Source organism: Caloenas nicobarica, chromosome 3, assembly GCF_036013445.1.
Source record: "Caloenas nicobarica isolate bCalNic1 chromosome 3, bCalNic1.hap1, whole genome shotgun sequence".
NCBI classification, from domain to species: domain Eukaryota; kingdom Metazoa; phylum Chordata; class Aves; order Columbiformes; family Columbidae; genus Caloenas; species Caloenas nicobarica.
In genome coordinates, this window is record NC_088247.1 from 121948402 (window position 1) to 121964280 (window position 15879).

Consider the following 15879-nt stretch of genomic DNA (forward strand, 5'->3'; position numbering starts at 1 on the left):
GTCCAAGTTTTAAAATCAACACTGAAGTAGTCTTTTAAAAACCACTCTTTACATCAACTACAGAATGGGCTTGAGGCAGCAATCCCTGAGGAAAAAGGTCTAATCTGTATGGAACAGGAGCTTGACTTGGGTGGATGGTCCTGTCTGGCTGTAAAACACACAAATCTGGTCCTTTTCTTGTTTCACAAGTCAAGTTCTCCAGTAGGAGAAGCATCTCCACGTCTGTATCATGGCACGATCTCCTCCACAGCCCAGCTCTGTGAAGCGCTTCCCTCTTCCCTGTTCCAAGATGACTCCCACAGCTGCAGCACTAGCTGTTTTCTAGCAGTGAAGTACAGAGCATCCTTACCAGAATATATTCTTCTCCTCCTAGTCTAGAAATCAACTGGATATCACTGAGAGACTGCAAAGTTTTATCATTTACATGCATTTATAACACCTTATTGCATGGGGGAAAGGGGTTAAGCGCTAAGGCTGAAAGCCTATTTCAGTGAAATCCAGCTAATACTGTCCTACATCCTCTTTACAGAAATCGGGCACCTTTTGAGAAAGTCAAATACCATGAAGCATGGAAACGACCATCTGAGAGATTCGGTTAGCTACGCGATTCATACTTGTCCACCTGCTGTACCCGATTTCTACGACGCACCCCCACTCAGCCGACTGGATTTGTTCTTACGCAAAACTGATGGCAAATACCAGCACTGCCCTGATGTTCTGTGTCACAAACGTGCTAGGAACCTCCGACAGCAACAGACTGCATGGGACTGAGAAAACGACTTGTCTCTCTCCAGAACCAAGCCAAAAGCAAGCCATTCTGAAAAGAGAGCACTGAGGAAAGCCAACACAACCACCTTCCAGCCTGCGCTGAGACCAATCACCAGGAACAGGTACAGCGCTGAGCCAGCTGCTCTGGGAAAAAAGGGTCAGGGAGCTGCAGTGGCCCGTTATGGAGCGATCTGAACCCAAAGTGCTGTGAACGGTAACCAAAAGCGCAGGGCGCCAGGGCTTGGCAAGTGTTTCTTGCCTTCAAGGACCAAAACCCCTTCAGTTGCAGTTGATTTCGTGGCAAAGGAACTGAGAACGGCAGTAAAGAAGTTAATCGGATAATCTTATCTGTATGTATTCCACATTTGCAATATGACAGTGAATTTACATTAAAATAAACTAAAAATTTTTGAATAATCCCTGAGATTTGGTTTTATGTGGTTTGTTCTATTCCAGAGTTTATTGGTAAGTCCCAGCTCCAGAAGGTCTCTAAATACATACTTACACCCATGTTCACTCAAGATATGTTTTTAAGATGCATGGTATTTATGCATGTACCTGTGCTATCCTAAACAAGAACACCTTTCAAAATAGACAACGAAACAAAGACAAGTTAAACAGTGTAACTTACATGATCATGTAGCGCAAGTTCTAAGTCCAAGCGGATGGGGATTTCTGGCTTGGAAATATGCACGAAATGATAACCGCCAGGAAGAACACCTCCTGCCATCAATGAAAATATGAGATTCATTAAATAATAAACAAAAAAGAAAAAGTATTTGTTTGCTCCCCTTCTCCCATTATATATTTTTGTTTGTTTGTTTACTAAATGGCTCTAAAAAGAAAACAAGGAACTTCTTTGTTTTGGTGGACTTCACATTATAAACTTTTTTTTTGTACTCTTATACATATTGCTGCAGTAGCCACACATTGAAAAGTTCTGATTATAGTTTCACTGATCTTGACCTTGGTGTAAAGACACAGAGTTTCACTGGAAACACTCCACATTTAGTGTGATGTGAATGAAAGCACGACTTGGTCTGTTATTAGCAAAAACCTACAGCGGAAGCGTTTCCTGCAGCTCACCTCTGTGCATTGAGCGCGTAGGGAGCTTTCAGGGCTTTCCTGCCGTCAGATGGCAATGAGGGGGATGGACCTACCCTTGTTACACAGTCACAGCAAAAATAACACGGGCTATGACAGTACAACAGACAGCCATTCTGGCATACCTTTAATTTTACACCCTCTGTACATGGGGATGAGTCCCTCGGTCCCTTCTGGTGGCTTAGGGGAGGGCGTACGGGTTGGATGAAGGAGATCTAGCATGGACGTAGCCAGCTCGAAGCCAACCTCCTTGGAGCTGAAGTTGCTGTGTGTCCATTCGTCTGCGTAGTATCTACGGGAATACTTGGTCAGGGGACCTGCAGCCCTGATGCTGGCATCGCTGGTACGGAATTTGGTATCGATCACGAGTCTCCCATCAAACACAAGGCGAGCGTCACTGATTGCCTTGAAGGTTTCAAAATCCACTCTCCTGTAGGCAAAGTTAAAAAATGCCTAAAAAAAGGATGTAAATATGCACTGGTTATTATACATCAGTTACTGGCCAATTTCATAAATCAAAACCTACGCTTCATTCTGAATGTTATTTAAAAAACAAGCACATGAAATAAAGTATGATTTTATAGACACAGATAGATCCTTCTGATCCAGTATATACAGCTACTAAAATTAAAACAAAGACAGTAGACAGGAGGATTACTAAATTAGACTTATCTACTTCTGGTTATTAGATGAGTTTTATTTTTTAAACTCTAATATCAACTATATCAAATAGCCTGAGTGGATGTGCATATTTTCTCTGTTAATGAGAATATGAAACAGACTTGAATGCTTTATGAAGTTTATTTTCTTCTTTCAAATGCTCAGGCCAAACTGAAAACCCAAGTAACAGAAATGTACAATGTACATTTTAGCAGGATAACTGTATATGACAAACATGTTTCCAACTGTTGTGGCTGTTTACCAACAAACTCTGTTACTATGGCTACCAGCAGAGGGATAGTCCATGAAATGGGAAGATGGGAAATGCGCATTGTTCAGAGGAAATGCCATCCTCATTCAAACTACAGCAGAATTGAGGGCAGGGGAAGCTGGAGTCCAAGACATTTGTGAGAGGTACAAAAGGACCAAATATTTACACGAAAAGGAAAGCATTCAGATTCATCTGGAACCAAAAATGTGCTCATTAAGGAAAAAAGCACCTATTGTGGTGAAGGTGAGAGCGGCGCTGGGGAAGGTGTCTCGGCTCTGCAACAGGAGCGACGAGGAGCAGAACCGCGGCTGGGCCACCACACGGCAGGCCCCTGCCGCAGCCCTCGCCTGCATCGCAGCACCGCAGGCGGGACGAGACACAGCGCGGAGCAGCGGCTCCGAGTTACACACGGTAGACTGAAAGCCAGCAGAACAAAGGTCCCAAAATTGGTGTAACACGAGAGTGCATGCTAGACACTGAGGGTTAAAAGTAGTAAGAATGACAAGGTTGAGAGTTGGTGTAAACAAGATCACTGCCTGCAAATGGTACAGATGAAGACTGACCATCTTGTTGCTACAATACAGGTTGTGACGCTTCCAGAGCCTTTATAAAGAGCTTTCCCCTTCATCAGCGCCCTCAGCCTTTAATGTGATCGGACAACAAGGTGAATGTTGCTGCCCACCACCAAGAAATATTACTGTACAGGCTGAGAAAAGGTGAAAAGTTATCAGCCTGAGACATAACTCTATCAGGGCAAGCTGGCACCAGTAATCCGTCCTTCCCTTAGTGTCAGCCTCAGGGAGGACACGGTTGTGACCCGTGTAAAGGTATTACCCAATTACACCATCAAAGAGCTTTCCTGCGGACTAAGGGTGAGTGTCAGATGCTCACGACCAGCTGGATGAGCCAGCCGGAATAAAGGCTGGAGAGGGAAGCAAAGGGAGCTGGAAAATTTCAGCTCCACTGGTACAGCAGAGATGGGGCAGCAGAGGAGCCGGAGCCTCTGCGCTTGGTCGTATATAAAATAAGTAATGAACTCTGCACAGTTAAGGGAATTCTGACCATCTAGTAGATCCAACATCAGAGAAGCTCTGCCCGCAAGGGCAGGGGGACCACACAGCCCCGCGTCCTGCCGGCTGCCAGGCAGGACGGTGTCACCCGAGGGGAGGGACGGCTGCAACCTGCAGGCTGGGAGCCATCTGTCAGCCCGGGAGGGGAGGAGGGAGCCTGCCGCTTCAGGGAAAGAGGAGATTTTCTCCCATTGTTTCTATCCTGCAGGACTCAACAAATTAAGCCCCCAAGAACTGCCAATCACCAGTTGATATTGGCTCAAATCCCAAAAGGCCCAGCGCTGCTGCAGGGCCGATTCCTGCACAGGCTGCTCGTGGCAAAGGCAGCTGCTCTGCACAGCCCCGTCCTCCCGGGCAGCCAGCAGCACTCGCAGCCCCGCCAGACAGCTGAACCGTGCTGGAGAATATAAGGCCGCTGCCATCACAAGTGACGGGCTGGAGAAAAGCCTCGCGAGGGCAGAACCGCAGCCGAGAGAAAGAGGACAGGACAAACCAAAGAGCTGCACGAGGAGAGACCGGGAGGAACAACACTGCTGCCATGGGGACCAGAGACTGCAGGGGATCCAAGTGCTGGGCAAGGGCTTCACTGCCGGCAGGACGGGCTGAACTACTCACACGCTTTAAGGACCAGGGCTGGGAAAGCCCAACGTCAGGGAGCATGGCTCAGGAGGCACAGTGCTCTTCCCTGGCGAGCTAAGAGTATTTCTCACTCAGCAGTGAACGACTACTTGTGAGTCAGGTGACTTAAATACATCTTAATCCAAACCAGTCAGGGCATTAACAATGGTTTTATCTGGATTTAAAAAAAAACAACAATCCTTTAGACTAATAAGTGAACGTTCGGTCCTCTAGAGACAATGAGAAAATAGATAAACTAGTGAGGGACTATCTAGATTTGATGGTCTTTGCCTGAAAAACCAGAGTGAAGGCAATACAATGAAAGCACATACTTACTGAACACTGCAACTGAAAGGGTTTTGTATTAGTGGTGAAAGCCGCCCAAGCGATGAGGTCTGTGTGGCTGCCCCGGCCCCAGCGTGCCAGGACACTGTCCCAGTGCACGGAGACGCCAGCGCTGGACAGGGCATCCTGCACAGCGCCCTCGACCTCCGCGTTGTTCAGGCAGGTGACGCTGGAGCCAAGGGGAGGCTGCACCAGATGGATGCGAGAGCCAGCGATTCCAAGAGATAAGAGGGTTTCTACTGTGGTGTAAATGTCAATTGTATTCCCATAGACAATGACGTTCCCTAAGGGAAAAAAAAGGGGAAAAATTTCTAAGATGTACAATGAAAACCTTATTAGTATAACTCAGATGATAATAACACGAAATTGCTTTCTTTGACCCTCTTATCTCTCTGATGCTATGAAGCAAACAATGGTACCTAGCAACAGTAGCTAAGATAATTTAGTGAAGAATGTGTACGAAACATCCCACAAAGTAGGCAAGTACTTAACATAGGAGTATGACATTCATTCCGACCACACAATTTGAAATTATTTTGATTGAAAATCCTCTAGAGGAAAAAAACCTCCATTTTTATTTTGTTCTCCCCTCCCTCCTCAATTTTTCTCATTTAAAGGATTTATTGGGGGTGGGGAGGAGGAGGGCACAGGAGCAAATTAAATACATTATGCAGAAAAAAAACCCAGAAACTACTGAAAGACCAAGTTATAGAAAAATGGTCACAGTGCAATGCAGGAGGTCACGGGTGCTGCCGCTTCTCCTGCCAAAGGCCGGTATGCAGCAGGTCACAGAGCGCCTCATGCAACTCACCTGCACCTTCATCCGCCTTGGCATTTATGTCCCACTACAAGTGATCGCATCCCCTACAACCTCAATTTTATTACTTCATAGGCTAAACTAATTTCCCTGGGACCATGAGACACAGAGCAATACTAAACAGAGCATTCACGAAGCCCTAGCTCCCACGAATATTAATGATAAAATTTGTTAACAGATGTTCTATTATTCCCCTTTGACTACAAGGTTATTTTATTTGTCCATATCAGTTGGGCTACTTCTGCCTGCCAAATAAACATTATTCTTCATAATTGTCAGGGAAAAGAATTGCCCCATGATCGTACATGCTCAGAAATGCTGGAAAGCATATTTTTACTCTTCACGTCATTGACCAGAGGGACGGAACAATTTTACCTGCAAACATATTCATCTGAAACCATAAGAAGAGACCTTACTGCTTTCATAAATATAATACAGCATGGGTATCGGGTGTGAGAACGGGAATTGTGTCCACAAGCCCCCTCCATCGCTCACACCTGCCAGGACAGTGTCTGTGGGCAGCACTGTCACCAGAGCCACAGCAGAGGAAGATGCAGGACTCAGCCACGTTTTCCCTGCTGCAGCAGGGTGTAAGGCAAGAAGCAAACAAGCAGAACCAGTGCTGAAACACAAACTTAGATACGTTCATTTTTAGTCACCCAGCATGCTAATAGTGCAGGTAAGAACATGGTACACAGCTGCTGACATTTACACATTTTCAGTTAGCAAGGGGTGAAAACCAGGAGCAGCTGAAGAGGATGCAGTGGCTGGGAATGGGAACAGAGCAGCACTCACCCAAAGCACAGCCCAACAAAGCTTGATTCTGACTCTAAGGTGAGTCTGGACAGCCGAGAGATCCTCACTACCCAGCAGAACCAGCCCCTTTGGAGGGAAGGTCACTTATTGCATTTTATGTTGGCATTTTTGTTTATGCGAGATCAGATTTGAGCCCCGCATTTCTCAAAGAAAATTAAAATTCTGTTTTATATGGTAATATTAAATACAACTACATTAGCTCAAGGAAAGCAATGCTCCTTTACTGACCTCTTGTAAATCAACAATTTACGGTTTCTGCTTATTACAATATTAGTGGCTTTTTAGATCACAGTGCTAGTAGTGTAGGAACTACCGATATTCATTATGGACTGAAATTATGTCCACTGGACAGATAGCAGTTCCTCAGCATGCTTTTATTATTTAACTACATGAAAATGTATCTATCTGTGAGTAAACATAATAATCTTCCATGGAAAAAAGCAGCTATAAATAAGAACCGTTAGACTAGTTTTATCATTTATCACTAGCATGTCAGCGTTCTGTGGCAGAGCATGCTCGTTCATTTGCCACAAGTGGAGGCACAAGATTTCAGTGACCCCAGCATGACCTGAATCTTTTTGGTTTGCAAAAGCTAAAGGAGAAAACCAGTATTAGCTAAAGCATCAGTGGCTCCGGTTGCTGATTCATGCACTGGAATTTTAACGCGAGAGTATTCCTACAAACACACTTTTAATAAGGCAGTAAACCATGTTTAGGTAAAAAGAAGAAATAATTGCTCCATTTTGGGCCATTAAAGCAGTTTTGTTCCTTATTTTACTTCCATCCTACTTTTTATTTTCATGGAAAGTGCAGAGCTAATATGAGACAAATTCCAGTTAGTCACAATTACAGTTCTAATAGGTTATAGGCATTAGGCGGCTGGGTTTCGTCAGGCCCTGCTCCCGGAGCCCTGCCAGAGCCATGGGCACAGCCAGCACAGGGTCCCTGCTGCAGCCCCCCACTGCAGCCCCCCATGCTGCGCCCCCACGCTGCAGCTCCCCATGCTGCAGCCCCCCATGCTGCGCCCCCTCGCTGCAGCCCCCCATGCTGCAGCCCCCATGCTGCGCCCCCTCGCTGCAGCCCCCCATGCTGCAGCCCCCTCGCTGCAGCTCCCCATGCTGCAGCCCCCCATGCTGCAGCCCCCTCGCTGCAGCCCCCATGCTGCGCCCCCTCGCTGCAGCCCCCCATGCTGCAGCCCCCTCGCTGCAGCCCCCCATGCTGCAGCCCCCATGCTGCAGCTCCCCATGCTGCGCCCCCTCGCTGCAGCCCCCCATGCTGCACGCCCTGCTGCAGCCCCCCAATGCTGCACCCCCACACTGCACGCACTGCCGGGCTGATCCCGCTCTACTTACGACCTGCAAAAAAGCATCCACCAATTTCATCCAAAATGCAGACGTGCCCAGAGCTCACAGAGGGGAGAAAAGCAATTAAAAACCCTACCTGAACTCTTAATTAAAAGCTGCTCTCAGAATCAGTGCCACCAAATGAAGATTACATCCAATTAAGCTAATAAGACTGGCACTGTGAAGCTCAGTGATTAACGCTTTCCTTTAAACAAGAATTTGACAAACAATACTCTGCAGTTCTGATGAGACGAAATGTAGGAGGTGGAATATTACCACTTATCGAAGGCAAAACTAGGACCTGGAGAATTTCAGAGATGAAAAGTAGAGGCCAACGCTCAACTTTGGTCCCCCCAGCAGAGCGGCAGCAGGGCCTGCAGAGCTCTGACAGACCCAGAGCCATCGCTGGCCCCTCTGCTGTGCATCTGGCTTGCAACCGAAGGCAGGATAGTGCTTAAGTAAGGCATCCATCTTTACATCGTAGCAAAAGTGAGCAGCGGTAATGAATTGTGATCAATATAATATTAATTTAGCATTAATAATAATAAAGGTGAGTCCGTCCCAAAGCAGACGAGGTGCTGTAAGGCTGCCGTTCCTCTCAGGTGTGCCGGCCGGTGCTCTGCGCAGGTGTGCTGGAGCACATTCCAGGACTGGGCACGCACGGATTTACGTGACAGAGTAGCAGCCGCAAACAGGGAACACTAGAACCTCATCTGTTTATGCAAACGCAGCCATGCAGATCAGCTGCAAACCGTGCGGGCAGGACTGCTGGAGAGGCTCTGTTTACATGCCTGAGGAAAACCTGAGCAGCAACAGTATCGTGTTTATTGTCTCCTGACCTGATCACAGCAAGACTGGAGGATGATAGAGAAACTTCCAGCGTCTTGAGAACGTCCCTAGAGGTCGGCTGAGCAGGACATGAACCCTGAGGACCACACCAAGTGAGTACCAGTTCTCTTTAGAAACTACATCTCCAGGCAACTCCTGCTGTTGCAGGTTGCACAAGGACAGCTGTCCTGCTTTAAACCCCGTCCTAACTCAGATCCAGCACACACAACCGGTGGTACATGAATTCATTCACCATTTGGGCTCCTCTTCTGTAGCTGAAAGTTTTAACTCAGAAGCCTGGACGATTGCAGGTATTTTCAATGGCACACGCATTCAGTGAATGAACTAATGAATATATGAACAATGCACACACCAACAGGCTGAGGAAATACAGGTCTGGTGGACAAAAATGCGCACAAATGTGTGATTGTAAGGGTTAAGACCAAAATACTGGGAGCTTGCAGCTCTATGTGAAAATCTGTAACTGATGTAAATGAATACAAAGGTGACAGATACTGGAAAAAACCCACTTCCTAATTTAGACCTGTTTTCTTTGTGTTATGCCTCAAATATAGATATTTTCCTATAGAACAGAAAAACACATCCACTAATTAAATTATTATTTAATTGACTAATTAATGACTCCAGCCAGATTTACATTTGGGACTCATTTTGGTTTATATAATAATTATAGATAATTAATCTATCTCAAGCCTTTCTTTCCTAGCTAAATATGCTGGGTATCAAAAATGACAACAAATTGTAAATTAATCTGGAAAACAAAGCACAGCAGATGAAAGACTTTGTTAGAATTAATCAGGCACCAATTATACCATAGAATTAAGGAAACAATAAGCTCAGAAAACATTTCTGCAAATGTGCATGTGCCAAGGAAACCCCTTACCTTCGGAGCTGACAAGGTTTTCTTTCAGCCAGCACGTTGCCCTGGAGCAGTCCTGATCGTCGTTGAGGGTGAAGTGGTTGGAAGGGACTTTCCCTGTGTATCTTTGTGGCCACTTACTTGTGACTTCTCTGTTAGTTGGGAGTTTGCTGATATCTGCTCCAGTGGGAGACGGGACCTGAAAGACATGAATAAACGAGTAAATATATGGCATACATCTTGGAGAACGTTAAGAAAGATTTAAAAAAACAATGACACAAGCCATTTGACTACCTAAGGGTTGTTGTTCTTGCACATCCTCACCTGTCTCAACACTCAGCAGCAGCAAGCAGCAGCAGGTACACCCACCTGTGTATGTATTCCATGCTTTCTATGGGCTGTGCGTGACCACTTTAAACAGCAGCGCCCCAACAAGTGAATAACAATACAGACCAAGCAAATGAATGAGACTTCATGCAAACAGCAGAAATGTGTAAATATACGGTTGAGAGGTGTCTTCAGTTATTTGAATAACATGCTTTCAAGTGACACTTGAAAATTCTTTGTGCAGCAAGACTGCCTCTGTATTTTGTCAGCATAAACGCAACTTGCTAAAGTGAGATTTTGTCCCAGAGAAAGGGGCCAAAACCTGCTTGATGGTTAAAATGCCAGGATTCAGCAAAGTGTTAATTGTACAATACTACTTTATAGTAGCAAGTTCAATCTGAATTATACAGTGCAAAAAAGGGAATCTCATCTATGAATTCAACAGAGATGGCCGTTTGATTTACGCAGTTTGAAGACTGCGCAATGACACACGAGAAAGGAGAAACAGTGCCGGGATGTCCGAGTCGCAGCTGAGCTGTAGGGCTGGAGATGAGCCCGATTCCACATCTCACATGTAGCCGAGGGTCTGCTTCAGCCTCGCTGGAAACCACTGTGCCACAAAAACATACGGCACCACGCGCCTGCCGAGGCCTGGTCTTCACAGGAGATGAGTAATTAATTCAATAAGGAATTCTCCCCATTACCAAAACTAGGTCAAATGGTGTTAGGCCAGCTGGAGTTCAGTCTCCTGCGGCTGGGGCCACATGTCAGTCGTGCCCACTCTTCAGAGGTTTAATGGTCATGGTGGCAAAATACAGGCAGCTTTGCTTAAGAGCTGAGTGGTGACTTTGCTGGCAGGAAATTCTGTAAAACTTCTTGTCTCCTCCAAATTCTATAGCCACACTGGAATGGTACAACCCGTTACACCGAAGGGCTGCAAACGTTCTGGTTACACACTTGCTAAGCACTACTCTACTGCTCTGCTAGTCACAGAAACACTATGCACTGTAAAAACTGAAGATATTATTATGTTTTTCACTCTGTACACAACCTTACCTGGTATTTCTGTCCCGTACAGAGAACCAGGTAGTCATACGGTACTTTTTTCTCCTTGGAAACAACTACATATTTGGCAGCACGATTGATGCCAGTCATTTTACCAACCACAACGTTAACCCAGGAACAAAGTGACATCTGTGCATAATCTTCATCATTAAAACAGTGGCTGTGAAGAAAGCATATCTGTAAGTGACATTTCAGCAGCTGACAGCAGGCATTAATTAGACATCTGGTGAGCCAGCCCAAGTGCCCGGGCAGCTCAAGCCCGTGCTCTCGCTGTGCCTTTACAGCACTCTATAGCAAAAGATTAGTCATTATGAAATACTCGGTTACAAATTGACAACTTGCTGCTGAAGCCAAACAATCGCTCCCAGCACTGGGCCATACAACCACATAATTTAAAAAACAAGTCAGAAATACATGCTTTACTCTCCTTTTTCCTTGCAGGCTGATGCGAGGAGGAGACTCTTGCACCTGAAAATATTTTAAGAGTCCAATTCTTTCTCCTACAACAAGACTCCCTCACTAAGTTTTTTTTCCATTTTTGCTTCATTTCGTATTCAATTTCACCAGTAGTGGCCACGGTGAGACACAAATGGAATGAAGGCACTACTGGCATTTTAAGATCCATGTTCCAAAGTATTAGTCTGAACAGTTCAAAAATAGACAGAAAGCTAGGAAAACGGTTGTCAGATCTAGAAGTAAAAGGCAAAGATCTCAAATTTTCTCTTGGTGACCCCTTTCCAACCGAACTTTTCCAAAATGCAAGAATGAAAAATTCTGAAAACATACTAAGCTGATCCTCTACCCCCAAACTTTCAAAAGTCTCTGAGATGCCAATGAATTCCTCCGCAAGATGAACTGAATGTTAACAGGAGTAAACGGGAACTTGTCACATAGGCCATCCAAAAGAAAACAAAGCAGGTAAAGGAGAGAGAGAGACACCAACAGTGCAGGTGTGAAAAATATCAAACTTCACTATTTGTAACTGAACAACAATTTATTCTTAATGAAAGTGGGGAAACAACAGTTCCAGGTAACAAACAACAAGGAGGTTTGTCTGTTTCAAGAAGCAGAACCTTGTTCCATACAGTAGTTATGGCTTCTAGGCCTCCACCTCCTACTTATACTGGGTGATGAAAAATATTCTGCTTCCTTCCACAGGACTAAATGTGACATGATTCAATAGAAGGGGACTCAGCTCACATCTAAGCATTTGCTGCCTTCAGTATTATACCAGTGACCACAGCAGAGAACACCGGAGAGACTCAGCACCAACTGCTGTTATTTTGGCACTAGTACCAGAATATACATTCTAAACCGGACCTGATTGCCACACATTAATTGTTGTCACTGAGTTCCCTAAATTGTCATGCAGGATGCCACAGAAACAAATAGAGTTGCTCGCATGACCTGAAGAATTTCAGGACTGAATGACCAGGCTTTCTGAGGTGCTCTGCATCCTCTGTACTCACCAATACCAGAAGCAAAAAAATAAGGGAAGAAAAACACTAACAGTTCTCAACTGTAATCATGCAGAAATCTATAAATAACATGGACATCAAGGACAGATGAGAGTTTTCAAAAGCACCTTTATAATTGAGGTACACAGGTCCAAGGAGACTGGCACTCCAAAATCACAGGGATGCTTTCAAAAATCATACCCTGCAGAGTTCAATTTTCACTCTTAATCTGCTCTCAGATTTTAACAGCTAATTCTGGGGAGGCAGCTATGAACTGCGACTTTCTGTGAGGAAGGATGTTTTGTTATTACAACTCTTTTTTACAGTATACTTAGGAAAATGAGTACATGCATTTATGTGAGCATATAAACCCTTCATTTACTAGATTTGTACTTAAACACGCTCCTTTCTACAATAAAAAGATTAATTCAGGTAACTACTCATAAAAAAATCCATGACAGGGCAAAAATCCAAATGAGATAAAGTAGTTTTAAGCAGGTTCACATCACACCATTTCCTTGTTTTTGTAGAGGTTTCATTTTAAGGTTCAGACACCGAGTTGTTTTGTCATTTAAAGAGCTGGCCCTTCAGTGTCACTGCTGCTTATTGAGTAAAGGATTTGGTAAAAAATAAGTGCAGGTTTCAAAGAGTCACATGCCACTTCTAAATAAATTATATTAAGTCCATTCCCCAGCTATTCAAAACAACTGATTAATTTTAATTCTGTGCTTCTCAACGTCCAGAAAAATCATGTTCCTGTCTACAGTGAGAATTCTTAGTCACTGTTCCAAAAATAAAACCATCAATACCACCAATACTAATTCTTATACATTCTTTTGTTCAGCATTATTTGGAATGAAACTCACGGAAGATAAAAATTAAATAATATTTTTAAAGCAAGCATACATCTTTTGTCATTTTTCTTTAACCTGGAGATCTTAATCTAAAACGTCTTGAAAAGCAGAGACCAGTGCCCTGGCATAATACGATGGATTGCTGTCCTGCCATTACTGCTTTTGCAATATTGCCCTAGTAGAAGTTAGACTCAACTCGTTTCACAGGTGAGTGCATGTTATATAGACAGATTGGATTATTTTGAGGTGATCTGTCTGTATACCTATTTAAAATTTAGGACAAGTTCACAAAGAATTACAAACTGTTACGTTTTCCTTTGAAGCTATGGAAGTGTTTAGATATAAAAATCAAACCTGTTAATCAAAAATCTTCTATGTTTGGAGCCCAGTAGGTCTTTTCCTGGAAGGCCATGAATTGAGATCAAGGTCAGATTGTTGAACTTCAGATGGGGACTGTGGAAAGAAAAACAAAAGGCCGCAGTTCGGCCACTGTGAGCTTGGTGAGTGCATTTCAACGCATGGCTGTACCATACGCAGAGTTTACGGCAGAGCTCCCCAGCCCATCCTGCACCTCGCAAGCTGAACAGCACCCAGCACAGCATCACCTGATCCCAGAGACATTTAGACTCTACCACGTAACTACCCAGGCCTGCTCCTAAGCCCTTCTGTCCGTAGCTCGCCTGCCAGGGCTACCCAGGTGCTGTAAGAGCCAGGTCTCTGCCCGCAGCCTCTGCTGTGCAGAGCTCACCTCTGCACGCCGCAGGAAAGGACCCGGGTCTCTCAGAGCTCACCTCTGCACGCCGCAGGAAAGGACCCGGGTCTCTCCGGGTTCACCTCTGCACACCGCAGGAAAGGACCCGGGTCTCTCCGGGCTCACCTCTGCACACTGCAGGAAAGGACCCGGGTCTCTCCGAGCTCACCTCTGCACACCGCAGGAAAGGACCCGGGTCTCTCAGAGCTCACCTCTGCACACTGCAGGAAAGGACCCGGGTCTCTCCGGGTTCACCTCTGCACACCGCAGGAAAGGACCCGGGTCTCTCCGGGCTCACCTCTGCACACCGCAGGAAAGGACCCGGGTCTCTCAGAGCTCACCTCTGCACGCCGCAGGAAAGGACCCGGGTCTCTCCGGGCTCACCTCTGCACACCGCAGGAAAGGACCCGGGTCTCTCAGAGCTCACCTCTGCACACCGCAGGAAAGGACCCGGGTCTCTCAGAGCTCACCTCTGCACGCTGCAGGAAAGGACCCGGGTCTCTCAGAGCTCACCTCTGCACGCCGCAGGAAAGGACCCGGGTCTCTCAGAGCTCACCTCTGCACGCCGCAGAAAAGCAAAAGCGACTCCTGACAGCTGGAACCTGCCTGGCACCTGCAACAGCGCTGCTGGAACTCGCAGGGCAGAGCCAAGGAACAGCAGAGATTTTACCTTCGTATTTGGGAGGATACAGAAAGTAATTCCTTTACACGGGCCAGGCACAAAGTGTTCTGGTGTTTTCCTAAGATGCATGTGTCTTTGGACACCAAAAGATTTTTCCACTGTACTTTTGTTAACACCAGAGTGGGGGGTGGAGGGGAACAAGACTGACAGTATGTTGAACTAAATGTGATCTGACATTTAAAAACAAATAAATATTATGAGTGATTAAGCCTTCTAATCTTCAAGGCTTTCTGTAAGTTAAGTATGGATTGATGCAAATGGTACAAAGGAATCAGAATGTTTTTTATCGACCAATGTTAATTTGTTATTCATACGTTTAAAAAATATATTCAAACAAAGTTAAAGGTCATACTTAAACCAAGGAATTTCAAGGTTATGGCTGCCTCTCTCAAAATGCATATTAATAGTTTAATTCTGGATTATGGATTATCTACAGTAAATCTCCATGCATACTCGGCTGAGTGCAATGTAATAAATAACCTTAATGTAACAGAGTGCATATATTTATACAGATTATGGGCCTGATTCTCATTTAAATTAAGGTCACTCTGCAGAGGTGGGTGTAAATAGAATGTGCTCTTCATTTATGGCCACATGATGCTGGCTGAGGGATACAAAGTGGTCTTCATGTAAATGATAGCCCAAGACACGAAGCTGAATTTAAAGCGTACAGAATGCCATCTGCAGGCACTGAGCCCTCCTGTGGGTGCACATGTGAACAATTACAATAACTTGACACACCTAAATAGCATGACTCCTTGGCTTCTACATGTAGTTATAAGGAAAATTACTGCAACAGTACATAAACATCCTCGCCATTCTCCTGTCCTGCCTGCCCTCATAGCAGCGAAGCTTCTGTTCAGATTAGAGCTGAAATCATCTCTGTTCGTCCTGTGTGGCCTCTTGCCAGGTCTCCAAATCCAAGTACTACAGTAACACTAAATTACATTAACAATATTTTGGATTAAAGCGTTGCAAGCCAACATCAGAAAAATGGCAGAATGAAGGTTGTCGGTAACACTAATGTGGCTCTGTTGCACGACTGCACTATGACACCCTTTATTGATCCGCTCACATACTTTTCTTCTGCAGATGCTCTAGTCTATTTAGTCCATACGCAGTCATACAGTATTTCCAGTCATATGGTATTTGTTCAGTTCTTCCCCATTGAGCGCGAGGCTTCAATTCAGACCTTTCACGCAGTAGGATTTACTGCTACCTCA

The 15879-nt window shown here is 45.1% G+C and overlaps 1 protein-coding gene across 4 annotated transcripts in view; it reads right to left on the reverse strand.

The window, feature by feature from the left end:
• The window catches only part of CFAP61 (cilia and flagella associated protein 61), a 94702-nt gene that overhangs the window by 25107 nt on the left and 53716 nt on the right, over window positions 1–15879 (reverse strand). For all 4 annotated transcript variants that reach the window (XM_065631662.1, XM_065631658.1, XM_065631660.1 and 1 more), the window contains 6 exons: window positions 13578–13676; window positions 10904–11072; window positions 9545–9719; window positions 4828–5120; window positions 1998–2325; window positions 1400–1491 (listed from right to left, as the gene is read on the reverse strand). In XM_065631662.1, the coding sequence (XP_065487734.1) occupies window positions 1400–1491; window positions 1998–2325; window positions 4828–5120; window positions 9545–9719; window positions 10904–11072; window positions 13578–13676 (1156 nt within the window). The remainder of the gene's footprint in view (window positions 1–1399; window positions 1492–1997; window positions 2326–4827; window positions 5121–9544; window positions 9720–10903; window positions 11073–13577; window positions 13677–15879) is intronic.